General features: G+C 50.0%; 3 protein-coding genes across 4 annotated transcripts in view; 1 reads left to right on the top strand and 2 right to left on the bottom strand.

Moving 5' to 3' along the window:
• Nucleotides 1-325: 325 nt before the first annotated feature.
• C13H20orf173 (chromosome 13 C20orf173 homolog) lies at nucleotides 326-1,646 on the bottom strand. The gene is made up of 3 exons (XM_027558096.1): nucleotides 1,013-1,646; nucleotides 603-781; nucleotides 326-449 (listed from the first exon to the last, which is right to left on the bottom strand). Exons 1-3 carry the CDS (start codon nucleotides 1,502-1,504, stop codon nucleotides 326-328), a joined length of 795 nt encoding a protein of 264 aa, XP_027413897.1. The 5' UTR covers nucleotides 1,505-1,646.
• Nucleotides 1,647-10,345: 8,699 nt separating this feature from the next.
• On the top strand, nucleotides 10,346-24,292 carry ERGIC3 (ERGIC and golgi 3). Of its 2 annotated transcripts, XM_027558700.1 has the most exons (14): nucleotides 10,346-10,499; nucleotides 10,637-10,707; nucleotides 10,821-10,908; nucleotides 11,119-11,238; nucleotides 16,245-16,338; nucleotides 17,209-17,374; nucleotides 17,521-17,578; nucleotides 21,194-21,208; nucleotides 21,882-21,913; nucleotides 22,665-22,761; nucleotides 22,838-22,902; nucleotides 23,593-23,729; nucleotides 23,806-23,861; nucleotides 24,058-24,292. In XM_027558700.1, exons 1-14 carry the CDS (start codon nucleotides 10,412-10,414, stop codon nucleotides 24,135-24,137), a joined length of 1,167 nt encoding a protein of 388 aa, XP_027414501.1. In that variant the 5' UTR covers nucleotides 10,346-10,411; the 3' UTR covers nucleotides 24,138-24,292. The 2 variants fall into 2 exon arrangements, with proteins under 2 accessions (XP_027414501.1, XP_027414502.1); XM_027558701.1 differs by lacking the exon at nucleotides 21,194-21,208.
• LOC113902692 (fer-1-like protein 4) overlaps nucleotides 24,162-27,795 on the bottom strand; it is a 46,525-nt gene continuing 42,891 nt past the window's right edge. The window contains 4 exon segments of the mRNA XM_027558095.1: nucleotides 24,162-26,232; nucleotides 26,342-26,442; nucleotides 26,546-26,823; nucleotides 27,469-27,710. Of these exon segments, the coding sequence (XP_027413896.1) occupies nucleotides 26,043-26,232; nucleotides 26,342-26,442; nucleotides 26,546-26,823; nucleotides 27,469-27,710 (811 nt within the window). The 3' untranslated portion in view covers nucleotides 24,162-26,042.

Genomic DNA, 27,795 nt, shown 5'->3' with positions numbered 1-27,795 from the left:
GGAGAGTGCCCCGGTTGTACTGGAGGAAGGTGGGGCTGATCGCCAGGACTTGGAGAGGAATGGGAGGTGGCCAACCTGGGTCCCAGTCCACAGCGACCCACAGCCACATCTTCCCACCTGTCAAACCCTTACCTGGCCTTTTCTATCTTCCATTCTGCTAGGGAACTGGACCACCTTCAGAAATCTAAGGAAGAATTAGGAAGTGGAGGGGTTTCAGCAGCCCCTGAGACCTGGGAAGGTCTGGCAGGTGTGCCCAGTAAGCCAGGAGAGTCTCCTTGGAGGCCCCTCTGTCATCCGCTGCAGTGCCCTCTCCTTACCTGCCACACTAAGAATGTCTGGGTTCCCAGACCACCATCTCCTCACTCAGAGCATCTGAAGTCCACGCGAGATCAAAGAGCTGCAGGAGCAGCAACAGCACTTGCCTCCAAGAACCCTGGCCCCTGGCATTCCTGTGGGAGACGGAGCATCTCGCGGTTTGGTTCCCCAGCATCTCAATGCCCTGAACAGGGACCTGGTTCATCCTGAAAAAAGAGAGTAGAAACTGAAAGAACTCTAGGGGCAGGTCTGGCCATCCAGTCCCCTGCCCTCTCCTCAAGGCTCACCTGGAGACCATGCTGAGTTGGTTGACATTGTTGCTGATACTGGCAGCCCGCAGGATCTTTGAATTCCCCATCAGGGCACAAGTCCCACAGAAGAGATCAAAATAGCTCATTGAGAGTTGGGGAATCACCTCAAGCAGCTTCTTCCACACTCTGCCCAGCTCGCTTGCTGCGTTCAGGTCCTGAAAACAGCAGGAGAGAAGAGATGGGGGGCCAAGACTCAGGTATTGGCTCCTGGAGGACGGGAAGCAGATCTGAGTGGGTGAGACCTCCATCGGGAGATCGGGAGTTGAAGCTGTGAAGATGGGAGGCACTCTAAGTCAGGGCCAAGGGCAGAGGTTTGGGACAGAAAGTGGGAGGTGACCTGGGCCCAGGGGAGGACGGGATGGGACACCCCAGTGTTGACCACTGACCGACCACCAGAGCACAGCACCAGGGCGCGTGGACTCTGCTCCTCCCATCAGGGACCCCCTCATCTTTTCATAGCCTGCATCAAACTGGTGCTCTCCAGCTGTGTGGTGGCAGACAGAGTGATTGAGACTCCCGGACGGGCAGCCACATTGCCTGAATTTGAACCAAGGGCAGCTGCAACGCCGTGGTGCCACGTCCATCCATTTTTCCTGGGGTGCCGAGTCAGTCTTCAGATCCAGGCAGGGGGTCACCAGCCACAAGAGGAGCATCCAGAAGACGCACAGGACAAAAATCTGCCACCAGCGCCTCATGTGTGGCCCAGGCGATGGCTCCAGTGGCAGGCGGCCAACTGGTTCCTCTACCTGGGACTGGGAGGGGTGAGGACCTGAGGTCGTAGACAGCCCCCCAACTCTCTGTCCTGTGGGCCTCCGTGGCTCCCCAGACCTCCACACCACACCTCCTGCCAAGCCCTCATCTCCCACTTCTCTGTCCATTTGCTTATCCCCAAAGGGCCCTCCAACTGGGCCTGGGATGGAAGGTGTGAGGGCAGAGAGGTAACATATGGTGTGTCCCTGATCCTTCCCACAGAAGGAGGTTGAGCTCTCAGTGGGGTCCTCCCTGCCAAGGGGTATATTACAGATCTCATCACAAAGTACACATTGTGACCTCCCTCCTTTAGGCACAAAGCCACCACCCTATCCTGTCTGTCACACTCAAGCTGCCTGCCTTGAGTGCAAGATCCACATAGACAGGGACTGACCTTTACATTTATATATATATTTATATATACATATATTTTTTTTTTTTCTTGGCTGCCTCGGGTCTTAGTTGTGTCACACGGAATCTTTTATTATGGTGTGTGGGCTTCTCTCTAGTTGTGGCACGTGGGCGCCAGAGCACACAGGTTCAGTGGTTGCGGCAAGCAGGTTTATTGCCCCCATGGCACGTGAGATCTTAGTTTCCCAGCCAGGGATCAAATCCACGTCCCCTGTACTGGAAGGTGGATCCTTAAACACTGGACTGTCAGGGAAGTCCTGTGATTACCTTTTTCACCTCTGAATCCCTAAGACTTCATCATTTAATAAATATTTATGGGATATAGGAACAGAGTGGACAGGGAAACTTAAGTACTATTTATGTGTGATGGCCCCTCTGCAATTGCTCAACTTCGTCTCAGACTTCACTTCTGTTCTCTAGACCCCCAAACCCGGCAGTCTGTCGCACCCTGACTTAGCTGTCTCAGAGACCCATCACCCCGGACAAGCCTGAGACTGAACTCATGTTGCTCCTTTTAAACCAAACCCTTCCCAAGACTTCTGTATCTCAGCAGATGCTCCTCCACTCACCTCTTGCTGCAGCCAGAAACCCATATGCTATCCTTGACTCCTCCCTCTCCCATGATTTCCAAATCCATTTTTTAATCCTTTTGTTTCTGTCTCCAAACAACCTTCCTCATCTCCAGCGTCACTCTCTTAATTCAACCCTGGCCTGTGGAAGATGTTAAAAAACAAAATGAAAAACTGAGTTGTTTTTAAGGTTTTTAATAAAGGGGTGGGGTTAGAAACCCATTTTTTCAAAAAATCAAAATGTTTTCTTCCATGGGATGAGAACAGGAAAACAGTTGTCATAACTAGTGAAAATCTGCAGTGGGTATTTTATTGCTTTAAAAAATTCACCAGGGGATTTTTCTGGCAGTCCAGTGGTTAAGGCTCCAAGATTCCACTGCAGGGACTATGGGTTTGACCCTTGGTCGGAGAACTAGATCCCATATAAATACAGCAACTAAAAAAAAAAAAAAAAAATCACCAAAAAATTTGAGTAAGGTCTGTAGACTAATTGATGCTTTTGAACTGCAGTGTTGGAGAAGACTCTTGAGAGTCCCTTGAACTTCAAGAAGATTCAGTCAATCCTAAAGGAAATCAGTCCTGAATATTCATTGGAAGGACTGATGCTGAAGCTGAAAATCCAATACTTAGGCCTCCTGATGCAAATAACTGACTCATTAGAAAAGACCTTGATGCTGGGGAAAATTGAAGGCAGGAGGAGAAGGGGACGACAGAGGATGAGATGGTTGGATGGCATCACCAACTCGATGGATATGAGTTTGAGCAAGCTCTGGGATTTGGTGATGGACAGGGAAGCCTGGAGAGGTGCAGCCCATGGCTCGCAAAGAGTTGGACACGACTGAGTGACTGAACTGACTGCAGACTAATTAATTGTGTCAATGTCAATTCCCTGGTTTGTGTAATGTAAGACGATACATCAAGAGAAATGGGGTGATGGGTACATGGGATCTCTTTTTACTATTTTTATAATTTTTTATATGCCTATACCTATTTTAAAATAAAAAGGTTTTAAAAAATCATCTAGAAATGGATGCATAGTAAGCTTTATTGGTGTTTCACTTACATGAACTAACATAATATTTTTGTTGTGAAACACTCAAAAACTTACCACTTAAACCATTTTAAAGTATACAATAAATCAATGACATTTAGGACATTCACATCATAATGCAGCCATCACCACTACCTAATTACAGAACATACTCATCATCCCAAGTGGAAACCCCATACCCATTAAGCAGTCGTTCCCCATTCCCTTCTTATGCAGCCCTAGCAAAATATAACCTTTTAAAAACATCCTGAAACATTAGCTTCGGTTTTGCGTTTTAGCAATTTTATCAAGGCACAATTCACGTGCCATAAAATTCACACATTTTAAGTGTATGATTCAATAAATGTAGACAGCTGTATAAGCATCACCACAACCCAGTTTTAGGACATTTCCATCAGAAATCCCTATTTGCATCTGCAGTCAATGCCACTCCTCATTCCAGGCAACCACTACCCCACTTTCCCTAAAGATTTGCCGTGTTTATAAATGGAATAATACAATATGCAGTTTCTCATATCTGATTTCTTTTCCTCAGCATATTATTTTTAAAATTTATAATGTGTCATGCACCAGGAGTTAACTCCTGCTGTTGAGTAGTATTCCACTGTGTGGCTAGATCGCATTGTGTTTATCCACTCACCAGCTAATGGACATTTGAATTGTTTCCACTATTTGGCTATTATGAATAATGCTCCTATGAACATTTGTTTACAAGTTTTTGCAGGAACATGCATTTTCATTTCTCTTGGGTAGACAGCTAGGAATTGTTGGTTTACATGTGCATTTATATTTAAGTTAAGAAAAATCTTTCAAAGTATTTTCCAAAGTGGCAGCAGCATTTTACACTTATCACCAGTAATGTATAAAGGTTGCAATTTTTCCACATTCTCAATGACATTTGGTTTTGTCTGTCTTTTTGATTATAGCTATTCTAGTGAAGACTCTACACATGGACATCACTAGATGGTCAACACAGAAATCAGATTGATTATATTCTTTGCAGCCAAAGATGGAGAAGCTCTATATAGTCAGCAAAAACAAGACTGAGAGCTGACTGTGGCTCAGATCATGAACTCCTTATTGCCAAATTTAGACAAATTGAAGAAAGTAGGGAAAACCACTAGACCATTCAGGTATGACCTAAATCAAATCCCTTATGATTATTCAGTGGAAATGAGAAATAGATTTAAAGGACTAGATCTGATAGAGTGCCTGATGAACTATGGATGGAGGTTTGTGACACTGTACAGGAGACAGGGATGAAGACCATCCCCAAGAAAAAGAAATGCAAAAAAGCAAAATGACTGTCTGAGGAGGCCTTACAAATAGCTGTGAAAAGAAGTGAAAAGCAAAGGAGAAAAGGAAAGATAATAAGCATCTGAATGGAGAGTTCCAAAGAATAGCAAGGAGAGATAAGAAAGGCTTCCTCAGTGATCAATGCAAAGAAATAGAGGAAAACAACAGAATGGGAAAGACTAGACATATCTTCAAGAACATTAGAGATACCAAGGGAACATTTCATGCAAAGATGGGCTCAATAAAGGACAGAAATGGTATAGACCTAACAGAAGCAGAAGATATTAAGAAGAGGTGGCAAGAATACACAGAAGAATTGTACAAAAAAGATCTTCATGACCAAGATAATCACGATGGTGTGATCATGGACCTAGAGCCAGACATCCTGGAATGTGAAGTCAAGTGGGCCTTAGAAAGCATCACTATGAACAAAGCTAGTGGAGATGATGGAATTCTGGTTGAGCTATTTCAAATCCTGAAGGATGATGCTGTAAAAGTGCCGCACTCAATATGCCAGCAAATTTGGAAAACTCAGCAGTGGCCACAGGACTAGAAAAGGTCAGTTTGCATTCCAGTCCCAAGAAAGGCAATGGCAAAGAATGCTCAAACTACTGCACAATTGCACTTATCTCTCACGCTAGTAAAATAATGCTCAAAATTCTCCAAGCCAGGCTTCAGCAATACATGAACCGTGAACTTCCAGATGTTCAAGCTGGTTTTAGAAAAGGTAGAGGAACCGGAGATCAAATTGCCAACATCTGCTGGATCATCAAAAAAGCAAGAGAGTTCCGGAAAGACATCTATTTCTGCTTTATTGACTATGTCAAAGCCTTTGACTGTGTGGATCACAATAAACAGTGGAAAATTCTGAAAGAGATGGGAATACCAGACCACCTGACCTGCCTCTTGAGAAACCTATATGCAGGTCAGGAAGCAACCTGACCTGCCTTCGGAGAAGGCAATGGCAACCCACTCCAGTACTCTTGCCTGGAAAATCCCATGGGTGGAGAAGCCTGGTAGGCTGCAGTCCATGGGGTCACAAAGAGTCGGACACGACTGAGCAACTTCACTTTCACTTTTCACTTTCATGCATTGGAGAAGGGAATGGCAACCCACTCCAGTGTTCTTGCCTGGAGAATCCCAGGGACGGTGGAGCCTGGTGGGCTGCCGTCTATGGGGTTGCACAGAGTCTGACACAACTGAAGCGACTTAGCAGTAGCAGTTACTAGTGTGTGAAATGAGTGTAATTGTGCGGTAGTTTGAGCATTCTTTGGCATTGCCTTTCTTGGGACTGGAATGAAAACTGACCTTTTCCAGTCCCGTGGCCACTGCTGAGTTTTCCAAATTTCCTGGCATATTGAGTTTGAGCGAACTCTGGGAGTTGGTGATGGACAGGGAGGCCTGGTGTGCTGCGATTCATCGGGTCGCAAAGAGTCAGACATGACTGAGGAACTGAATTGAACTGAACTGAAGGTGATTGTTCTGATAATTTTGCACAGTTTCATTGTTTTAAAAAAAATATTTATCTATTTATTTATTTGGCTGTGCCTGGTCTTAGTTGCAGCACATTGGATCTTTGAACTTTGTTGCACTTCGTTGAACTTCCTCTGACCAGGGATTGAACCCAAGCCCCGTGAATTGGGAGCCCAGAGTCTTAGCCATTGGACCATCAGGAAAGTTCCAAATATACTTATTTCTTCTAAAAATAATTTTATTAATATTTATTTAGTTTTTGCTGTGCTGGGTCTTTGCTGCTGCTCAGGCTTTTCTCTAATTGTGGTGAGAGGGGGCTATTCTCTAGCTGCGGTGCACAGGCTTCTCATTGCTGTGTCTTCCGTGGTGGAGCATGAGCTCCAGAGTGCGTGGGCTCATTAGTTGTGGCCCCTGGGCTCTAGAGCACAGGCTCAGTAGTTGTGGTGCATGGGCTTAGTGACTCTGCAGCATGTGGGATCTTCCCAGCCCATATCTTCTGCATCGGTAGGCGGATTCTTCACCACTGGACCACCAGGGAAACCCTCAAATACACTTATTTATTCAATGATTTAAGGAAAAGTTCATTTATCCGAGTCTCATGTAAGGTGAAAGAAGGCTGTGACTGGGCAGAATGAACCAAGGAAAGGGCCTGAAACCTTCCCTTCTCTGGTCAGGCTTAGGCTGCATCTACATGTGACCAGTGACCCCCTCTTCCTGCAACCCAGTGTGCAGAGTGAGGCACTCCCATACAGGATCCAACTGCTCCCATGGCCAAAGGACCTCATGTTGATGGGGGAGGACTGGAAGCATTAAGGGGAAGCCTGACATTGTGAAGAGCTAAGTTTCCAACTGGTCAGCATCTTGGTCTCCTGTGACTTCTGCATCATGCTCACCTAGAAGAACTCTATGAAGAGAAAGGACTACCTACTTCTAGAATTCCTAAAGCAGAAAGTCTCTCCACTTTGCTGTCCCTATTACATTCCCTGATTTTTCCTTCACAGTGCAAGGCACATTCTCCTTTATTTAGGTAGTTAATTAATTACTTTATTTTTTTTTCCAAAAAATTTTATTATGGTAAAATACACATAACATAAAAGTTACCATCGTAACCATTTTCAGAGCACAGTTCAGTGGTTTATATAACATCCATACATTTTGTTGTTGTTTACCTCTTCCTACTCCCCACTGAAAGCTCCTCAAGAGTAAGTATGACTCACATCTTTGTTACTCACCATGGTATTGCATAACAGGGGATACGAGAAAAGGGAGTGAAGAAGTGTGTTTTAGTGGGGAACCCCACTGAGGAAGGAGGGCTTGGAAGTCAAACATGAATGGGCATAGAATGGACATATGACAGAGAGGAGAGGATAATTTCTGTCAACACTGTTCATGGGCATCCAACTGAGAATAGACTTCTCTTGCACTTGGTGGTGGTAGCTAATGTGTGGGAAAGACCCATGCTCTGGAGTCAGAAAAATCAGGCCTTGAAGCCCAGCTTTGCCCTGTTAACTCCCCCTGCAACCTCGGGCAAAGTCAGTCCAACTCTTGGCTTCTTTATCTACAAAATGGGGTTTGAAATAGCATCGACTTGCCAGGGCTGTTCTGATGTAGAATATGCTCAGTCGCTCAATCATGTCTCTTTGTGACCCCATGGACTGTAGCTCATCAGGCTCCTCTGTCCATGAGATTCTCCAGTCAAGAATACTGGAGTGGGTTGCCATTCCCTTCTCCAGGCTGATGTAGAATGGATAACAGTAATTGGCATGTTGTCAGTTTTCAATTAATATGCATTAGCCCTTTCCTTCTTCCATTCCTAGCAGGCTGTAGCCTGCAGACAGAAAGGGGGACTCAGCTTCTCCTGAGTTGGACTGCCACAGTGCACCCAGCTTGTGTCCCTTCTCTTTCTCCTGGAAGCCTTCCCTGACCCAATGTGTCAGTAATTTTCTTCTATGGACTCTCCACAGTTTCCTGAACCCCTCTTTACAAAGTTCTGGTCTGTGTGTGTGTGTGTTAGTCGCTCAGTTGTGTCTGACTTTTTGCAAGTCTATAAGGTGTAGCCCACCAGGCCCCTCGGTCCATGGAATTTTTCAGGTAAGAATATTGGAGCGGGTTGCCATATTCTACTCCAGGGAATCTTCCCAACCCAGGGATTGAACCTGCATCTCCTGCAGTGGCTGCTGCTGTTGCTGCTGAGTCTGCTTCAGTCGTGTCCAACTCTGTGCGACCCCATAGATGGCAGCCCACCAGGCTCCCCCGTCCCTGGGATTCTCCAGGCAAGAACACTGCAGTGGGTTGCCATTTCCTTCTCCAATGCATGAAAGTGAAAAGTGAAAGTGAAGTCGCTCAGTCGTGTCCAACTCCTAGCAACCCCATGGACTGCAGCCCACCAGGCTCCTCCGTCCATGGGATTTTGGCAGATGGGTTCTTTACCACTAGAGCCACGTGGAAAGCCCAGAAGCTCTGATCTAATGCTACTGAAATGATTTGAGCTAGGCACCTCCACTAGCCATGCTGAGGAAAAGCACTGAGAGGCTGTTTGGGTAGAATTAACCCCAAAGCCTCTTGCTCCCAGAGTACTTTGAGGCCCAGAAGAAATGGGTTGGAATCAGGCTCTGCCATTAATTCCTACCATCTAGGCCACGTTGGCTTTCCCTGGTGGCTCAGATAGTAAAGAATCTGCCTGCAATGCAGGAGACCTGAATTCAATCCCTGGGTTTGGAAGATCCCCTGGAGAAAGGAATGGCAACGCACTACTAGTATTCTTGCCTAGAGAATCCCTTATGGCAGAAAGTGAAGAGGAACTAAAAAGCCTCTTGATGAAAGTGAAAGAGGAGAGTGAAAAAGTTGGCTTAAAGCTCAACATTCAGAAAATGAAGATCATGGCATCTGATCCCATCACTTCATGGCAAATAGATGGGGAAACAGTGGAAACAGTGTCAGACTTTATTTTGGGGGGCTCCAAAATCACTGCAGATGGTGACTGCAGCCATGAAATTAAAAGACGCTTACTCCTTGGAAGGAAAGTTATGACCAACCTAGATAGCATATTCAAAAGCAGAGACATTACTTTGCCAACAAAGATCTATCTAGTCAAGGCTATAGTTTTTCCAGTGGTCATGTATGGATGTGAGAGTTGGACTGTGAAGAAGGCTGAGTGCCGAAGAATTGATGCTTTTGAACTGTGGTGTTGGAGAAGACTCTTGAGAGTCCCTTGGACTGCAAGGAGATCCAACCAGTCCATTCTGAAGGAGATCAGCCCTGGGATTTCTTTGGAGGGAATGATGCTGAAGCTGAAACTCCAGTACTTTGGTCACCTCATGGGAAGAGTTGACTCACTGGAAAAGACTGATGCTGGGAGGGATTGGGGGCAGGAGGAGAAGGGGACGACAGAGGATGAGATGGCTGGATGGCATCACTGACTCGATGGACGTGAGTCTGAGTGAACTCTGGGAGTTGGTGATGGACAGGGAGGCCTGGAGTGCTGCAATTCATGAGGTCGAAAAGAGTCGGACACGACTGAGCGACTGAACTGAACTGAACTGAACTGAGAGAATCCCAAGAACAGAGGAGCCTGGCGGGCTATAGCTTATGGGAAAGCAAAGAGTCAGACACTACTGAGCAACACACACACACACACACAGGGTAAGTTACTTAGCTTTTCCACGGCCACAGTTTATCCTTGAGAAAAATGGATATAAAAGTCACACCGACTTTACAGAGGTGACTCTCAAGCTGTAACTGCAGGAAATCGCCTGGGAGTCATTCCTAGAGTTTCTGATCAGTAGGTTTGTGTCAGGGCACAATAGTGTGCATTCCTAACCAATTTCAGATGATAATGAGGCTGCCCATTGAGGACACTGTGAAAACCACTGTTCTAGGAGGTTCCAAGAGTCTGATGTGAAACTCGAGGTGCAGCTCCGGGCACAAGGCAAGCGAATGCTGCTATTACTGTGTCTATCCGGTGGAGTCCTCTTCCAGGCACTCTGCTCCACAGAAAACCTAACCTCTTATTTCTTCACCCCCTCAACCACCCCACGGGAGCCCATTCCAGCCGCCAAAGGCAGGAGCAGCACAGGTGGGCGGGGCGGCCTGAGTGAGAACGCAGCAAGGGGTGGGGCCAAGCGTGGGCATTGCTGCGCCTGCGTGCGAAAAGAGGGGGCGTGGCCCAAGCTCCGGGCCGGAAGCGGGAGGCTGCCGGGGCGGGCCCTCTGGCTTCCCCTTTCCGGCTGGTCCCCATGGAGGCGCTGGGGAAGCTGAAGCAGTTCGATGCCTATCCCAAGACTCTGGAGGACTTCCGGGTCAAGACCTGCGGGGGCGCCACGGGTAGGGCGTGGCGGGGTCGGGGTCGCGGGGAGTGGGGTGTCCTGGAGGTTGGCCGGGGCGCTTGGAACCTGTCCGGCCTGCCGGGGGCAGAGGGAGAGGGACAGAGGCCATTCTGACCCTCGCTCCCTGCCCTGCAGTGACCATTGTCAGTGGCCTTCTTATGCTACTATTGTTCCTGTCAGAGCTGCAGTATTACCTCACCACAGAGGTAAGGGGCGGGGCCTAGTAGGTGGGCGGGGCTTGGCATTATAGTGGTAGGAGCTTATGGAATGGGGCAAGAGAGGGTTGAGGTGAAATCTTACTAAGGTAGTCCTGCCCCAGGTGCATCCTGAACTCTACGTGGACAAGTCACGGGGGGATAAACTGAAGATCAACATCAATGTGCTCTTTCCGCACATGCCTTGTGCTTGTGAGTACCTCACCATGGGTGGGAATGGCAAGCCCCAAGGTTCTCAGATGGCTTCCAGGTTCACAGCTCCAGCCTTAGGTTCTGGACTGGACTCCAGGAGAGCCTCCTTCCCCTAGTCCACTGCCGCCCCAAAACAAGCTCAGCGTCCCCTTACTCTCCAAAACCCTTACCCTTAGGACACAGCCCTTTACCCTGACCTCCTGCTTCCAGATCTGAGCATCGATGCCATGGATGTGGCTGGGGAGCAGCAGCTGGATGTGGAGCACAACCTGTTCAAAAAACGGCTTGATAAGGATGGCTTTCCCGTGAGCTCAGAGGCAGAGCGTCATGGTAACTTGGGGGGAAGAGGCCAGATCTCAAATCCCAGAGCTGGACATGCCCAAGCCCTACCTTCTGGCAAGTGGGCTGTGACTGACTCAGTGATACGTGAAGCATCTAGGACCCAGAGGAGTCAAGTGGCTTTCCAAGGGTCCCCCAGCTATTAAGAGTCAGGGTGGGCTGAAATGCTGGCTTTTTAGCCTCTGTGTATTGAGGAGAGTACTCTACGTGGCTGTCATTCTAAGGTCCCGAATCCCTGCCTATTGTGGTTTAGTAACAGAAGTCGGAGGATGAGTCCTATGTGCCTTGGCGGAACTCCTGTAGGTGGACCCAGGCTTCTCTGGCTGTCTACTTCCCTGTCCCACAGACTGACTTCAGCCCATAATGCTCTTCCCTCTTGGAATGCAGGAAGGCTTAAGTTTAAGTCTTTGTCCTTGAATTAGATTGCCTGAGTTCAGATGTAGCTTTGTCTTTTGCAGTCCGTGCCCTTGGCTCTTAAAATGGTGATAAACAGTTGTACCTACCACATGGAATTGCAGGATCAAATGAAGTAATACATGTATAATGCCTAGTTCAGAGTGTTGTTCACTTTTAGCTTCCTTTCTTTTCTCTGTGTCCTCCCAGTGCCTCCATTAACTCAGTTTCCCTCCATAACAAAACCTTCCTGAAAGCTCTGATTTTTTCACACCTTAGAGATTGCTTTGTTGGTCAGCTTTATCATTTGTTCATTCAAATGTTGAACACCAGTAAAACAAATAGAATTTGCTTTAGGATTGGATATGGAGTCAAGGTCGATTCCAAGGCTTTGGTCTGAGTGAGTGAATGATTTAATGACCAGAGAAGGAAGAGGACTTTTGTGTATGGGTGGGAGAGGTGGGGGAATATATATATCTCCACTACTGTGTAACAAGTAGCCCCAAAAGTTAGTGATTTAATTTAACAAACATTTGTTTTTGTCAGTTTCTGTGGGTCAGGAATTTGGGAGCAGCTTGGTTGGGTTGTTCTGACCATTGCAGTTGGCAACATGGAGGTCACTGGAAACTGAATAGAATAGTTTTGATACTGTTGGGGATGAAAATCTAATTACAGAGCAGAAAAGGAAATGGAGACATCAAGTATAGATAACCCTTCCGGGAGTTTAGCTGTAAGAGAAAGCAGAAAAGTGGGGTGGGGACTGGAAGAGAGTGCATGTGGGTTGGTTGGTTTGGTGTTGAGATTTAGCCAGGTCCTGTTGCTTCTGTCTTTTTAGTGGAGATTGAAAGCAAGGTCATTAGCTGAGAGTGGAGAAAGGGGAAGGGATTTTGGAAGCCTAAGGAGAGAGGAAAAGATATAAATTAGTCATCTCAGAGAATGGAAGAGTGAAAGGCATTAGTGAAAGGAAGTAGGATTGCCAGGCAGTCTTAAGGGAGGCACAGGAAGAAGTAGGCACAGAGAGTTGAACTCAGCTGGAAGGTGGGTTTTGATATTCTTATACAATGAGGGGAGAGAGGAACAAGTGACTTGTGCTTGTGTGCAAGAGAAGAATTACAGCAGCGGACTAGAGATTTTTTTTCCAGCTTTGTGGCTGTGTACTTGGAATGTAGCATCATGTAAGTTCATGATGATTTACATACATATATATTGTAAGATGATTACCGTAGTAGGGTAACAGCCATTACCTCACAGTTACCTTTTTTGTATATGAGGTGAGAACATTTAAGATCTACTCTTAGCAACTTTCAAGTTTACAACATCATTAACTATAGTCCCCATGCTGTTAGATCCCCAGAACTTATTCATCTTATAAGTGAAAGTCTGTGCCCTTTGACCAACATTTCCCCATTTTCCCTACCCCTGAACCCCTGGCAGCCAACAATCTACTGTCTTTCTATGAATTTGTTATTTTTAGATTATATGTAAATGAGACCATAACAGTATTTGTCTTTCTCTGTCTCACTTATTTCACTTAATATAATATCCTCAGGTTCATCCATGTTGTTGAAAATGGTAGGATATTCTTCTTTTTAATGGCTGAATAATATTCCAATATATACACATACAGAGCTTCCCAGGTGGCCCAATGGTAAAGAATCCACCTGCCAATACAAGAGACACAAGAGACACAGGTTCGATCCTTCAGTCAGAAAGATCCCCTAGAGGAAGCAATGGCAACCACTCCATTGTCCTTGCCTGGAAAATTCTGTGAACAGAGGAGCTTGGTGGGCTACAGTCCATGGAGTCACAAAGAGTTGGACGTGACTGAATGACTAAGCACACACACCCACGTATACATATACATAATATATATTGGTTTGGGCAAAAACTTTGTTCAGGTTTCTCCATAAGATGTTCAGAATATATAATATTCCAATATATTCCTATATATATATTGGAACATTACATATATATACCATATATATGTATATAGCTCTGTATGTGTATAAGTATGTGTGTGTGTATATATATATGCATACACACACTTACAGAGAGGTGCACAAGTCACAGTTTATTTATCCATTCATTTGTTGATTGACTCATGTTGTTTTCACGTCTTGATTATTGTGGATAGTACTACAGTAAACATGGGCTACAGATATCTCTTCAAGATGGTGATTTCTTTCTTTCTTTTTTGTATATATACCTAGAGATGGGGATTGCTGGGACATCTGGCAATTCTATTTTTAATTTTTTGAAGGACTTCCATATTGTTTTCCATAATCAGATCAGATCAGTCGCTCAGTCGTGTCCGACTCTTTGCAACCCCATGAATCGCAGCACGCCAGGCCTCCCTGTCCATCACCAACTCCCGGAGTTCACTCAGACTCACGTCCATCGAGTCAGTGATGCCATCCAGCCATCTCATCCTCTGGCGTCCCCTTCTCCTCCTGCCCCCAATCCCTCCCAGCATCAGAGTCTTTTCCAGTGAGTCAACTCTTCGCATGAGGTGGCCAAAGTACTGGAGTTTCAGCTTCAGCATCATTCCTTCCAAAGAAATCCCAGGGCTGATCTCCTTCAGAATGGACTGGTTGGATCTCCTTGCAGTCCAAGGGACTCTCAAGAGTCTTCTCCAACACCACAGTTCAAAAGCATCAATTCTTCGGCGCTCAGCCTTCTTCACAGTCCAACTCTCACATCCATACGTGACCACTGGAAAAACCATAGCCTTGACTAGACGGACCTTTGTTGGCAAAGTAATGTCTCTGCTTTTTAATATGCTATCTAGCTTGGTCATAACTTTCCTTCCAAGGAGTAAGCGTCTTTTAATTTCATGGCTGCAGTCACCATCTGCAGTGATTTTGGAGCCCAGAAAAATAGTCTGACACTGTTTCCACTGTTTCCCCATCTATTTCCCATGAAGTGGTGGGACCGGATGCCATAATGGCTATACCAATTTGCACTCCCACTAACAGTGCACAAGGGTTCCCTTTTCTCTGCTTTGTCGACAATGTTATTTTATTTTTTGTTTTTGTTTTTTCCAATAATAGCCATTCTAACAGATGTGAGGTGATACCTAGTGGTTTTGATTTGCATTTCCCCGATGATGAGTAATGTTGAGCACCTTTTTGTGTCCCTGTTGACCATCTGTATGTCTTCTTTTGAAAAATGTTTATTCAACTCCTTTGCCCATTTTTAATTGGACAAATTGGGTTTTTTGCTATTGAGTTATATCAGTTCCTCCAATGTTTTTGATATCCCTTATCAGAGATATCTTTTGTAAATATTTCCTTTGTTCCATAGGTTGCCCTTTCATTTTGTTAATAGTTTGTTTGCTGTGCAGAAGCTGTTTCTTTTGATGTAGTAGCACTTATTTCTTTTTGCTTTTGTTGCTTGTGCTTTTCGTGTTGTATCCAAAAAATCATTGCCAAGACCAGTATCAAGGAGTTCTTTCCCTATGTTTTCTTCCTAGGAGTTTTGCAGTATCAAGTTTTACATTTAAGTCTTTAATCCATTTTGAGTTAATTTTTGCAAGTGGTGTAAAATAGGGGTGTGATTTCCTTCTTTTGCATGTGAATATCTGTTTTTTCCAGCACCATTTAATAAGGAGGTAGTTCATTACCCATTTGAACCATAGAACTTAAATAAAGAGGGAAGTGAGAGTATGAAGGGGTGATATTGGTAACAAAGAATCGGTGGCTTCTGGGTACCAGAGAGAGTGAGCTGGGAAAAGAAGATAAGATTTAAGATTGGGATTATGACATTGAATTCTGGAAGGTTTGTGACCACTGGTAGTAACTGAGTATGGAAATGGCTGGTTGAGGATGGTTGACAAAAATAAAAAGATTACTGGAGGACTAGAAGTCAGGGTTCTGAATATTGAAACCGCCAGTTACAGTGAGGTAGTTAAAGGCGGGGAGCCAGGTGCAGAGAGAGCAGTCTGAGAGGCACCAGGGCGAGGGGTTAGGGGCTTACACTTGGGGTTCAGCGCTGAACTCTGCCGCTTACAGTGTTGCATTGGCGAAATCACTTTTCACTCTGAGCCTCAGCACCTTCTCAGTACTGTGGGGGTAGTAACCTCCACCTTCACAGAGTCGTGTGGGGTTGAAAAGAGACTGTGTAAAGTACAGCGACCTGTATTCAGCTAATCTTTGGTATTCACTTTATTGTTTTATTGCTATTACCTTTTATTAAAAGAAATACAACATGTGTGGAAATGCTTAGTGTCTGACACATACATAGTATGCATTATGTAAATATTAGGTATTACAATGTTTATTATTCCTAAGCCACAGGCCAGAGGGCCCATGCAAGGGTTGTGCTGTGCCTAGTCACTTAGCCATGTCTGACTCTTTGTCATCCCACGGACTATAGCCCTCTAGGCCCCTCTGTCCATGTGGATTCTCCAGGCAATAATACTGAAGTGGGTTGCCATGCCCTCCTCCAGGGGATCTTCCTAACCCAGGCATCAAACCCAGGTCTCCCTCATTGCAGGCAGATTCTTTACTGTCTAAGCCACCAGGGAAGTCCATGCGAGGGTTAGGGGTAGCGATTTCACTGCGCCTGCCCCTGGCTCATGGCCCTGCCTCTTGCCTTCCCCTTAGAGCTCGGGAAAGTCGAGGTGAAGGTGTTTGACCCTGATTCCCTGGACCCTGATCGCTGTGAGAGCTGCTATGGTGCTGAGATGGAAGACATCAAGTGAGCCAGGGTCAGGGGGTCAAGCTGGGGGGTGGGGAGCAGGGCTCCCATCAGGTGCTTTTTGTCAGTCATCCCCAGCCTCTGTTGGATGCCGTGTGTGTGTGTGTGTGTGTGTGTGTGTGTGTGTGTGTGTGTGTGTGTGTGGTGGTGGTCTTGGCCAAGAATTTAGATGGCATGGGCTATGTGCCCTGATCACTGATCCCAGGTCAGGTGTCAGGCTCAAGAGCTGGGGACGAGGTCAAAGTGATCCTTGTTCTGGCTCAGTGGTAGTCTCTGGAGTCCAGCTGCCTGGGTTCCACCTATGTGTCCTTGGGCCAAACTACATAATCCTTGTGAAGGGGGTGAAAAGGACGCCTTTCTCAGAAGACTTACCTAGGGAATAAATGTATTTTCTATGTACGGCACTGAGATTGGAAGGCTCAGCCCGGGCTCTTAAGCCTTCCTTATGTGGCAGCTGCTGTTTTGTTTCTCAGGCCCTGACCCCTGAGAGACCCCTGGTTCAGCAGGTCTAGGGTAGAGCCTGGGAGTATGCATTTACAATCTTTTTTTTAATTGAGGTAAAATATACGTGACATGAAATGTACCATTTTGACTGTTTTCATATGTGCCATCTGGTAGTGTTAACTACATGCATAGCCCTGTGTGGCCATCACCATGATCCGGTCTAAACTTCTCATCACCCCAAACAGAATGGGAGTATGTATGTTTCAACAGCCCTGCTGCCGCTGAGGAAACATACCTGGAGGACGCTGGATGATCAAAGATGAGGCTGGGGGAGGCTTTGTTAGTGGGCGGCACTGCCTTGTTTCCCAAGGTGCCAGCACTTTTCGGGTGCCTCTCTGACGCTCCCCCCGCACCTCCCCTCTTCAGGTGCTGTAACTCCTGTGAGGACGTGCGGGAGGCATATCGCCGTCGAGGCTGGGCCTTCAAGAACCCGGACACCATTGAGCAGTGCCGGCGGGAGGGCTTCAGCCAGAAAATGCAGGAGCAGAAGAACGAAGGCTGCCAGGTGTACGGCTTCCTGGAGGTCAACAAGGTACAGGAGGACCCGAGGCGGGACAGGCCAGCTGGGCTGTGGGTGGGCCCCAGTCCACTGTGACTCGAGGGCACACTTGCCCTCAGGGGACAAAGGACAAAGGGAAAGGAGGAAACGCTGGAGGATGAGCGGGCATCTCCCCCCAGGTGGCCGGAAACTTCCACTTTGCCCCCGGGAAGAGCTTCCAGCAGTCCCACGTGCACGGTAAGCGCCCCAGAGCAGCCGGCACACCTGGGGAGTTGGAGGGCCCCTTCCCCTGCCTGATGCACTTCTGTCTTGGCCCAGAGCAGAGCCTCGTCTCAGGGCAGTGGTTTGGTAAACGGTTAAGGGCACACGCCAAGGAGCCAGACTGGCTTCAGAGTTCAGTCTTAGACCTTCCAGGTTATCTGCAACTTTGGGAAAGTTCCTTTACTTTTTTAGCTTCAGTTTCCTCCTTTCTAAAGTGGTGATGATAGTACTTATCTCCTACGCTGTTTGGGCAGGTTTAAGATGACAGCAGGGAACCTGGCGTGTGGTAGGTACTTGTTCCAGTGGCAGCCCCAGCGTCAAGTAACCCGCGTGTGAGACTTTGACGGAAGCAGAGCCGGTTTGGAACCCAGGTTCTGCCGCTCTCAGGCTGTGTTGAATTGGGACATATTGAGCTCTACTTGGTTTCTTCTTCTGTAAAATGGGCCTGAAATAGTACTTGCCTTACAGTGTTGTTCACAAGGATGAATAAATGGAGATTTATTCTCATTCCTTTTTTCATTCATTCATTCACTAGATGCTTAGTAATCACCTATCGTGATTGTCTTGTCATGTGCTAGTCCAGGTGCTAAGGATACAGCAGCAATCCAAACAAAATCCCTGCCCTCAGAACATTCTAGTAAAGAAAGAGACAGTCAACAAGTACATATAAAGATATGGTATATCAAGAATGTATTTAAGCAACTCAAACCCAATAAAGCCAGGATAAGAATGATTGACGTGAGAGGCTTGGGTGAGATGGTATGTGTGTGTGCTGTTCCATGGAGGATGTCAGGGAAGACTGATGGGTAACATCTGAGTGAAGATCTGAAGTGAGTACAGGGCCTGGCCATGTGGATGACTGTGGGGAAGTGTTTCAAATAGAATGAGTGAGTGAAGTCACTCAGTCGTGTTTGACTCTTTGTGACCCCATGGACTGTAGCCCATCAGGCTCCTCCATCCATGGAATTTTCTAGGCAAGAGTACTGGAGTGGGTTGCCATTTCCTTCTCAAATAGAATAGCGAATGCAAATCCCTAGAATAGCGAATGCAGGAATGCGCTTGGTGAACTCAGGGTGCAGGGAGGAAGTTAGGGTGACTGGAGCACGGTGAGCTGAGCTGCATGGTTAGGAAATAAGGTGAGGGAGGTAACAGGGCCCTGTCGTGTAGGGCCCGGGAGGGCATTGCAGGGACTTGGGCTTTTACTTTGCGTGAGATGGGAGGGCGTTGTAGGGCTCTGAGGAAGTTTCATGTGATCTGACTTAACTTTGACTTAACTCTGACAGGCAGCATTTTGCTTCGTTAAGGAGACTGGTGGGTTGTGGGTGAGGGGGCAGAGTGGGCAAGAGAGGCCAGTTAGGAGGCTGTCGCAGTGATCAGTCAAGGCACCCGATTTTGGGGGCTGGGCTGGAGTGGGGGTGGAGGTGGTGAGAAGTGACCGTGGATATTTCAAAGGTAGAGCTGAGAGGGGTTGCCAACAGATGAGAAGGTGAGGAAAAGAGGAGTAAAGATGACTCTGTAGGATGAAGTTACTATTTAGTGAGAAGGGGAGGCTTAGAGGAACAGGTTTAGACGGTTGGAGTGAGAACATGAAGCCGCCTTTGATATTTTCAGACCAATGGGATATCACCCCAGATGTCAAGTAAGCAATTGGCCACTCCAAGTCTGGAGTTCAGGAGAGAGGTCTGGCCTAGGGATACACATGTTGGAGTCATCTGTGTGTTTAAAACCATGAGACTGGATGAGTCACCTTTCAGATGGAGGTGAGGGTAGATGTAGAGGAGGAGAGTTCAGGGGTCTAAGCGCCGGGCCCCCGAAATTAGAGGACAGAAGGAAGCAGCAGCGGAGACACTGGGGAGGTGAGAGTGTGACCCGGAGAGTGATATCCTGAAAGCTAAGGGGCGGATGTGTCTCCAGAACTCTGTCGGGTGCTTCTGGATGTCAGGTAGAATGACCGTGGTGTGTCTAATGCGGCAGTGGTCATTGTGACCCGAACAGAGTAGTTTGGGCCGGGAAGCACCCACTGCGTGGTTCAGGAGGGCGTGTGAGAGGAGCTGCAGGCGGTGAACAGAGGCAGCCCTTGTGGGGCTTGCTCTCAAGGGGAAGGGGAGAGGGGCCCGTCGCTGGAGAGAATGGAAGTCAGGCGGGAGTTTTGTAAGACGTGTGGTATAGCCATGTGTCAACATGCTGTCGGAAATTGCCTAGTGGAGAGAACAGAAGTGATGCCCTGTAGCCGAGAGGGACATTTGCTGGAGTGAAGTCCTTGAGAAGGAAAAGGAAGACAATGTAATGCCTTAGAGGTGTAGAAAGTCCCAATTTGGCAACAGGAGGGAAGGCGGACCTGCATAGGTACAGGTCAGTTGGCAGCAGAGTGACATGGAAATCATCAGGAGTTGTGACAGGGCCATTGTCTAAGACAGTGTGACAGCGAGTGGCCAAAACTCTCGGGCGCCAGTGTGAGAGAACTGACTGGTGGTTCTGTGTGGGTTTCCAGGCGATTCAAACAAATGGGGATGGAAGGTGGTACAGTGCCATGAGCTGCAGACCTGAGATTTTTAGGGAAAATCAAGGGAAATGAAGTGATCTAGAAATGGCATTGAGGAGCAAGGAGGACCTCTGTTAGGCCAGGAAGGAGGACAGGTGTGGGAGAGAAGGAGTCACTGCTTGGGGGCTGCAAGGGCAAGCCAGGCTGTGGCCAAAGTGTGAGCAGGAGGGAGGTGTGGAGGTTGGAGATGTTGGGGTTTTGCTGATGAGTAACAGGGCGTGTGGAAGGACCTAGAAGGGATGGGAGTCAGGATTGTACTCGAGGACATACAGAGCCACATGGTGGTAAGAGTCCAGGGAAGAGATGACCCGGCAGTCCTGAGCTGCCTGGTAACAAAGGACAGAAGTAACGGGCTTGGTGAAGATGGCCTCGCTGGTCTTCACAGCGGTCTGCAGGGATACGCCTGAACGTTGGGGCAGGCAGGTGCATCTGGAGGGGCCAGGGAAGGTGGTCTCACTGGGGTTGTAGGAAGACGATTAATGTGGCTCTGTGGGCATAGGGCCTGTGGGCACTCAGTGAGAGGTGACCCATCTCTGCCTCTCCGTCTGGCTGTTGTCAGAGCAGGGAGCCCAGGGCAAAGGGTCCGCCATACCCTCGAGGGATATTCGAAACACAGAGCTACAGATACCCAAGGCCAGAGGCTGAACTGAAGGCCTGGAAGCTAGTTTCTGACATCATGTTGATTTAGGGGAGGAGAGGGGAAGATTGTAAAGTTTATCTTAGATCCTACCTGGTCTTCAGAGGGCACCAAGGCTCAGAGAGAATACGTGACCTGCCCAAGGTCACACAGCTAGGGAAGTGACCCTCTGGGCTCTAGGTCTTTTGTTCTTCCTAGGCGACCACAGTTCTGCCCAAGCCCCCTTGCACTCTTCTCTGGCCAGGGGAGGGGACTGGGAGGAGGCCTGTTAGCTGAGTCCAGACCCCGCTACTGAGGCAGGAACATCTGGTCCTCCCTTCTACCATGTGTCCAGCTCTGTGGTTCTCACTGTGAAGCTTTGAATCTTTTTTCTCTTCCTCCCTTCTCTCTCCTTCTCTCCCCCATGCTGCAGTACACGCTGTGGAGAGTAAGTGGCCCTACCCCCAGGGAAGCCAAGCCCCCATTTCTGGGGCAGCCTGTCCTCCCAAGAAGAGGGGTGGGTGTGGGTGGGCCTGGGTGGGGGGCCTTCTCTGGCCTGACGGCTGGGTGACTGTAACTAGCAGTAAGTGTATCCATTAGCTGGGGTTCCTTGTAGCGGGAGGGATCAGGGTTCAAGGGCAGGAGGAATTTGTTCTGGAACAGGAGGTGTAGGGTGCCTGCTGGGCTCCCTTTGGTGGCTTGAGGGTGGGAGCAGAGGAGGCCTGGAAAGAATTTAGACCACATTCTTAAGTCCCACCTCGCTTTGGGGTTCAGTGACTGGCCCATCGGCTCTAGTCCTGAAAGACCTGAGTCAATGGGCTTTATCTCCTGAGATGCAGGGCCTCGGGCCTTGGTGGGAGCAGAGGTCTGGAGTGGTGCCCATGAAGGGCTCCCTGCACATGCGAGGGAAGAAGTGGGCCCTGTAGAGGGCATGAACTCTCACTTCTCATGCAGGCCCACAGCAGGCCCTCTGGCTGCCCTCAAGTAGGGCCGGGTTGGTGAGTGATTGAGGGGTGGAAGATGAGCCAGGCAGGTCATGGTCCAGCAGGAGGAGTGGGGAGGCCCGAGCAAGGGTCTGGAGAGCCTGCTCCCCTGCTGACACCTTCTCCCTTCTCTCCTAGTCCACGACCTGCAGAGCTTCGGCCTCGACAACGTACGTACCAGGTGGAAACCATGGAGGGTGGATGGAGGTGGAGGCCTAGTCGCTGCCTTCATTCTCTGTAGAGACATCCTGGGATGGGGGAGCAGATACAGAACAATGAACCACGGTCTGACGGGTGCAGTGTGAGGATCACTGCTGTGACTTTTGAACTGAGACCTGCATAGGCTGGAGATGGGGGATGAGCTTGGACAAGAGCATCCGGGCAGAGGGAGCCTGGAGTGAGGTCAGGGGGCACTTCTGAGGAAAAACAGGGCTGTGTGGTTGGTTGAGGATGAGCCTGGAGGGCTGACAGGCCATGTGCTATTCAGGGGAGTCTGTGTCTTTCCTGAGCAGTGGGAGGCTGTTGGCCTACTTCAAGCAGGGTCATAATGGAATCAGATTTGCATAGTTTTTAAAAGATCCCTCTAGTGGCTGTTTGACTCAACAGGAGCAGAACAGGGGAGGGAGCTGGGAGATCCGGGGCCCCTTCAGCCTAGGCGACCAAGAGTGTGTGCTGTGATTGTCTCACGTGTGGGTGCAGCCACAACCTCAAACTCTGCAGCCCCATGAGCCCCCAGGCCCTGAGGAAGGAGTTCCTAGGTGGGGGTTGGGAGTGTCTGTCTCAGGCAGGTTCTCCAAGGGAAGACCCATCTCCGCACACCCACTCCCCAGACCCAGGTGCCCCTGTGTGAAAAGCCTTTGAGAGGGTGGGGCCTGTTGGGGCCTCAGGTGCTCGGAGGCCCAGGGCTGGTGTTGCTTGCAGATCAACATGACCCACTACATCCGGCACCTGTCATTTGGGGAGGACTACCCGGGCATTGTGAACCCCCTGGACCACACCAATGTCACGGCACCCCAAGGTACCAGCCCGGGAGGTAGCCCCCAGCGGCCCAAGCCCTGCTCGCACCCACGCCCAGTGCCCTCTTCTCCCCACAGCCTCCATGATGTTTCAGTATTTTGTGAAGGTGGTGCCCACAGTGTACATGAAGGTAGACGGAGAGGTGAGTCCGAGGGGGCCCAGACTTCAGGGCACCCTCTGGTGCCAAGCCCGTGAATTCCTTCAACCTGGGAAGTGACGTCCTGCTCTTACCCCATATGATGGGTGACAGGCTGAGGCTCGGAGGGGGCTGGGTGATTTGCCCCATAGCTAGAGCTCAGGCCCCAGGCTGTCAGATTTCAGAGCACTTTTTCTACTTGCCGTCCACTCCTCCCGTGTACACTGTCCGCCTCTCTGTCCCCCACAGTCTGCCCTGGGCCAGGGGCTAGCCAGGCTGACCCTTCCATGCCCCTCCCTCCTGTCTCTCCTGTGGCCTGTGGAGCAGCATCTCTGCAGACGGGTAGAATGTGTGAGGACTGAGTGGAGAGGATGCCAGGCCTAGCATTGCCCGGGGTTCACGGTGCAGCCTTGAAGAGTTGCTATTCTCCCCAGCTAAGAGGGTCCACCATGCGGAGCTGGGATTGGTAACCCGTAAAGAGCTGGTGACTGGAGGGAAAGCGGGGATGGTCAGGCTGCACGAGGGCGTTGAGGTGGTCCCCGGGCCTTGCGGTGTTTGATTCCAGCATGGGGCCTCGCTTTCTCCTCCACACAGTCAAGGCACTGCCAAACCAGGGCCCGGAACAGCAGGTAGTACTGCGGGGTTGGGAGCCAGGTCACAGACCTGGCCCTGGTCCAGTCTCCCCTCCTGTGCCAGGTGCTGAGGACAAATCAGTTCTCTGTGACTAGACATGAGAAGGTCGCCAACGGGCTGATGGGCGATCAGGGGCTTCCCGGCGTCTTCGTGCTGTACGAGCTCTCGCCCATGATGGTGAAGTTGACAGAGAAGCACAGGTGAGGGCCGGGGAAGGGAGGGGCCTGGGCCTGCAGGGAGCAGGGTGCCTGCTGACCTCCCCTGCCCTTCTGCCAGGTCCTTCACACACTTCCTGACCGGCGTGTGCGCCATCATCGGGGGCATGTTCACAGGTCAGAAGCTGTGGGGTGTCTGTCTGGGGTTGAGGGCGTGGTGGGGAGTGGAAAGCTTGACACCCCCTCCGCCCAGTCGGGTTTTGGTTGAGGGAAGAGGGGCACTTGAAGGGCCCCTGGCCAGTCAGGTGACAAGGCCCGGAGGTCAAACCAAGGGCCCACCTGGGCCAGTGCCAGCCTTTGTCTCTCTCCCCAGTGGCCGGACTCATTGACTCTCTCATCTACCACTCAGCTCGAGCCATCCAGAAGAAAATTGATCTAGGGAAGACAACATAGTTGTCTGTCTCCCCACTCCTCCCCTCTTTTTCCTGTTTCTCTTTGACTTTGGGGTCATTTTCCCAGCCTCTTCTTACCCTACTCCCCCACCCCACCCCAATTCAAAGAGGCAGTTGCAGCTCCCGGTTGTTGGTAAATCTATTGATTGTGATATACTCGCTGGTCTCAGTGTGGTTCTTGGGTCTCGCTGGAGTGTGGGAACAACCTCTCATTGCAGCCACTTACTGAAGGCAGTCAGGACTAGCAGATCAGAGCAGGTGGCTCTGGGAGCCCCATGTGGACATCCCCAGCTTATTATTATTCAAACCAGACTGATGTCCACTCCACAGCCCTGTCGTCAGTCCTCCCACTGTGGTCTTCGGGCTTTTTGGGTTCAGCCCCAGGGCTAAGATGGAACTTTCCAGGATGAGCTTCAAGTCACCGGAGCTCCCAAGCTTGTGAGTTTCCGACCCTATTGGTTACGGGTCCTGTGTGCAGGCTGGGACTTGCCCCCCTAGTGGTGGCTAAAGCTGGGGCCCCTCCCTGCCACCCTGGGCACAGTCACCTGATCCTCTCCTGCTTAATGACCCTGCTCCGTGCCAAGCCCCTCCTGGCTCCTGGTGTCCAAGGGGGGTCCAGCCAGGTCCTTTGCAATTCCCTGGGTGGACACAGAACTGAAAAACGGAGGGAAGGTAGTGGTGCTGCCAGGGCCAGCATTAGACCTTGGCTCTGGGCCTCGTCAGGGCTTTTCATCAGAGCCCTTCAGACGTGTGGGGAACCAGTCGTAAGACCTCACTACTGCACAGCCTAGGGAACCAGGGATTTTAAAAGCTGGGGAGTTTCAGTGTAAGACAGTAGAGGGGGGAGAAACAAAGTAGAGCAATGGCCAGAATACTTCTTGAAGCAGACGGACATGAGACCCAGCTCTGACTTGGCCACTGGCGAGCTGTGACCTTGGACGTGTTATTGATGGGCACTTGTCTATAAATTGTGGATGATGTTGTCAACTTCAGTGAGTCTTGTTTTTTTGGTCACCCAGGAATCATTTCCCCTATTAACAGTATCCTGGGTTTCCTCTGGGCACCTCCCTGCCCACCCCGTCAGCTTGTGTGATTTTTGAGGAGGGTTGATTTCCCACCCTAAGCTCCAGGGGAGGGCCTCAGTCAGCATGCCCCATCCCTGCTGGCCCCAGTGACCCAGAACAAGCCAGGCTCCACCAGGACTAGGAAATCTTTCCTCCTGGACGTGAAGATGGGGAGAGTCGGGGTTGCTGCAGCCATCCTATACTTCCAGGGACAGACCATCTTCGTAAATGAGCTTCCCCTGAGAACAGCAGCGCCAGGCTCAGAGGCAGAGAACCAGTCTCAGTGACATTGTCTGAACCCTGTGACCAACAGCGCCTGAAACCCACCACATCCTGGGAATTACCACTGTGGAAGCCACAACAGTCCCTTTTTGCTTCAGCCAGCTTGGGTTGGGATTTCTGTCACTTGGAACCAAGTGTCCTGAGTGACCTGCCTACTCTTACGGTTACAAGTTCATGAAGCACACCGAGGGTTTAGCTGTCATGGAGCAGCAGCAGCCACTGGCAGGGCAGGGGGGCTGCTCAGGGGGCCTGACCCCTCAGTGGCCAGGCCTCCTCAGCAGGGAACCTCCCCTGGGTCCTATTCCTCCTGGCAGTAGGGCCATGTGGGCAGCAGCGCCCCCATCCTGTGTATTAGTCCAGTGACCCCCAACACCCAAGGTCACCCAGGAACACCTCTATTCTCTGCCCCGAGCGTTATTTATTATCTGCCGTGGGTGTGCAGGTAACAAGAGTGGATTCCCTGGAAGGTTTGGGCAGAGGAAACAGGGCAACTCCAGGATGGCTCCTGTTGGTGGGAAGGAGGCCAGAGCTGGCATTACGGGATGAGTGTCCACGGTGAGTTAGGGGCGGTGGAGGGGGCGGAGGATGACCTGGCTGATCTGCCCAGGCATGGTATAAAAGACGAGGAGGAGGAAGACAGTGATCAGTGCCAGCAGCAGCAGCAGCACCAAGATGCGCCAGTACCGGCACCAGATGAAGACGAAGGTCTTCAGCGGGTTCACAAACCAGTTGAAGGAGGTTTTGGGGCGGCTGTCGGGGAGCAGGTGGTGTCAGATGAGGAAACCCTCGCCTGTCTACACCACCGCCACCCCCGCCCCCTACCCCGGATCTGGCCCCGCCTCCTGCGCCCCACACTCACTTGGGCTTCTCCAAGGGCTCAGGCTCCTTGCGCCCCTTCCCCACTGGCCGTTTCTCAGCCTCCTCCACAGTCAGCAGCTCAAACTCTGCCTCAACCTTTCCCTGGAAAAGAAGGGACAGAAGCCAAGTTCTTGGGTGGCCTCAGGCCGAACCTCGACCCTCGACCCCCGACCCTCCCACCCCTCCCACCCCCATTCCTGCCCACCATGAGGAGGTAGACGTTGCCTCCTGAGTCCGAGAACTCTAAGTCTTCCCGCCGGCCTTTCCTCTTCTTCCTCCTCTTCTTGCCGGTCTGAGCCTCCCGCTGTTCCTGCTCCTCGTCCTCCGGCTCCCGCAGCTTCACTACCAGCCACCAGCCCCGCAAGCGGTGGCAGTGAAACAAGTTACACCTGGGTGCGGCCCCGTCCCGGGCCAGCCGCACGGAGCAGAGCTCGGGGCCCCGGGCCCCTCGCACCATGTCCAGTAGCTGCAGCTCCAGGGATCCTGCAAGTCCAGAGCGCTCCGGGTTAGGCAGGAGCAGGTCTGTCTGAGCCAACCTCCTATCCCTGAGAGTGACTCCAAGGAAAGCAGAGCCCAGAGCTAGAAAGTGACTGATGCCTGACCGAATCCCTGGAAGGCAAGGCATGTAGAGTTAGAATGGCAGTCCAGTGGTTAAGACTGCACTCCCAGTGCAGGGGCCCCAGGTCCAATCCCTGGTCAAGGAACTAGATCCCGATGCTGCAACAAAAGTCCCAGGCGTGGCAACTATGACACCTCCCGAAGACACATTTTTTAAGAAGCTAGGATGTAGTGGTCAGGCCACAGCTATGCACCACACACCGCAGCCCAAATGTCAGCGGGTTGTCCTATGGGACAAGGCACAGCAGGGACTAACAGCTGTGGGGCCAGAGTAACCTGAGCTCAGGTCAAATGAGAGGATTGAATTGGAGACTGGGTGGGAATGGAGGTTATGATGCTCAGAGCTGAATAAACTCAATAAATTATTAGGCCAGAAAGCAAAAGTTGGTGACTTGGATCTGAAATCCAGGATTCAGGGTTGGTTAGAGTAGGGAAACCAGGGGCCAAGGGCGGGGCAATGAGGGCAGAAATGGGAGCTAGGATGGAGGTGGGAGGACAGCTCAGCAGTACCGAGGAAGTCGTTGGCGGAGATGCGGTCATAGTCCCAGACCTGCAGGACCAGCACAGCCGGCTGCCGGAATTCGGCTTCTTCCAGGGCAAAGCGTCCAGGGCGGCGCCGGACGCTCACCTCGCGCTCCGTGGGCAGGTACTCAAAGCGGAACACGAAGCGCCAGTTGAAGTTGCCCTCCCCGGTCAGAGAGTTGAAGTGAACGTCTGTCTCCTGCTTGTCGTGCTCCAGCCCCTTCACCCAGCTGGGACCGGGGGAAAGGTGCAGGCCAAGAGGGTGGGCATGCGCGCAGGGCCGAGTCCAGAATCGGCTCCTCACCCAGCATGCCC

The sequence above is a fragment of the Bos indicus x Bos taurus genome, chromosome 13 (genome assembly GCF_003369695.1).
Source record: "Bos indicus x Bos taurus breed Angus x Brahman F1 hybrid chromosome 13, Bos_hybrid_MaternalHap_v2.0, whole genome shotgun sequence".
Classification (NCBI taxonomy): Eukaryota; Metazoa; Chordata; class Mammalia; order Artiodactyla; family Bovidae; genus Bos; species Bos indicus x Bos taurus.
The sequence above is the reverse complement of the archived record's forward strand: the minus strand, read 5'-3'. Positions and strand labels throughout refer to the sequence as shown.

Coding starts and splice junctions, on each gene's coding strand:
- C13H20orf173 (XM_027558096.1), bottom strand. CDS start 1,504: ATGGACAGAGAAGTGGGAGATGAGGGCTTGGCAGGAGGTGTGGTGTGG. Junction 782..1,012: donor GTGCTGTGCTCTGGTGGTCG/GTCAGTGGTCAA, acceptor TGCTGTTTTCAG/GACCTGAACGCAGCAAGCGA. Junction 450..602: donor CAACTCAGCATGGTCTCCAG/GTGAGCCTTGAG, acceptor CGTCTCCCACAG/GAATGCCAGGGGCCAGGGTT.
- ERGIC3 (XM_027558700.1), top strand. CDS start 10,412: ATGGAGGCGCTGGGGAAGCTGAAGCAGTTCGATGCCTATCCCAAGACT. Junction 10,909..11,118: donor TCCGCACATGCCTTGTGCTT/GTGAGTACCTCA, acceptor TCCTGCTTCCAG/ATCTGAGCATCGATGCCATG. Junction 11,239..16,244: donor CTCAGAGGCAGAGCGTCATG/GTAACTTGGGGG, acceptor CCTTCCCCTTAG/AGCTCGGGAAAGTCGAGGTG.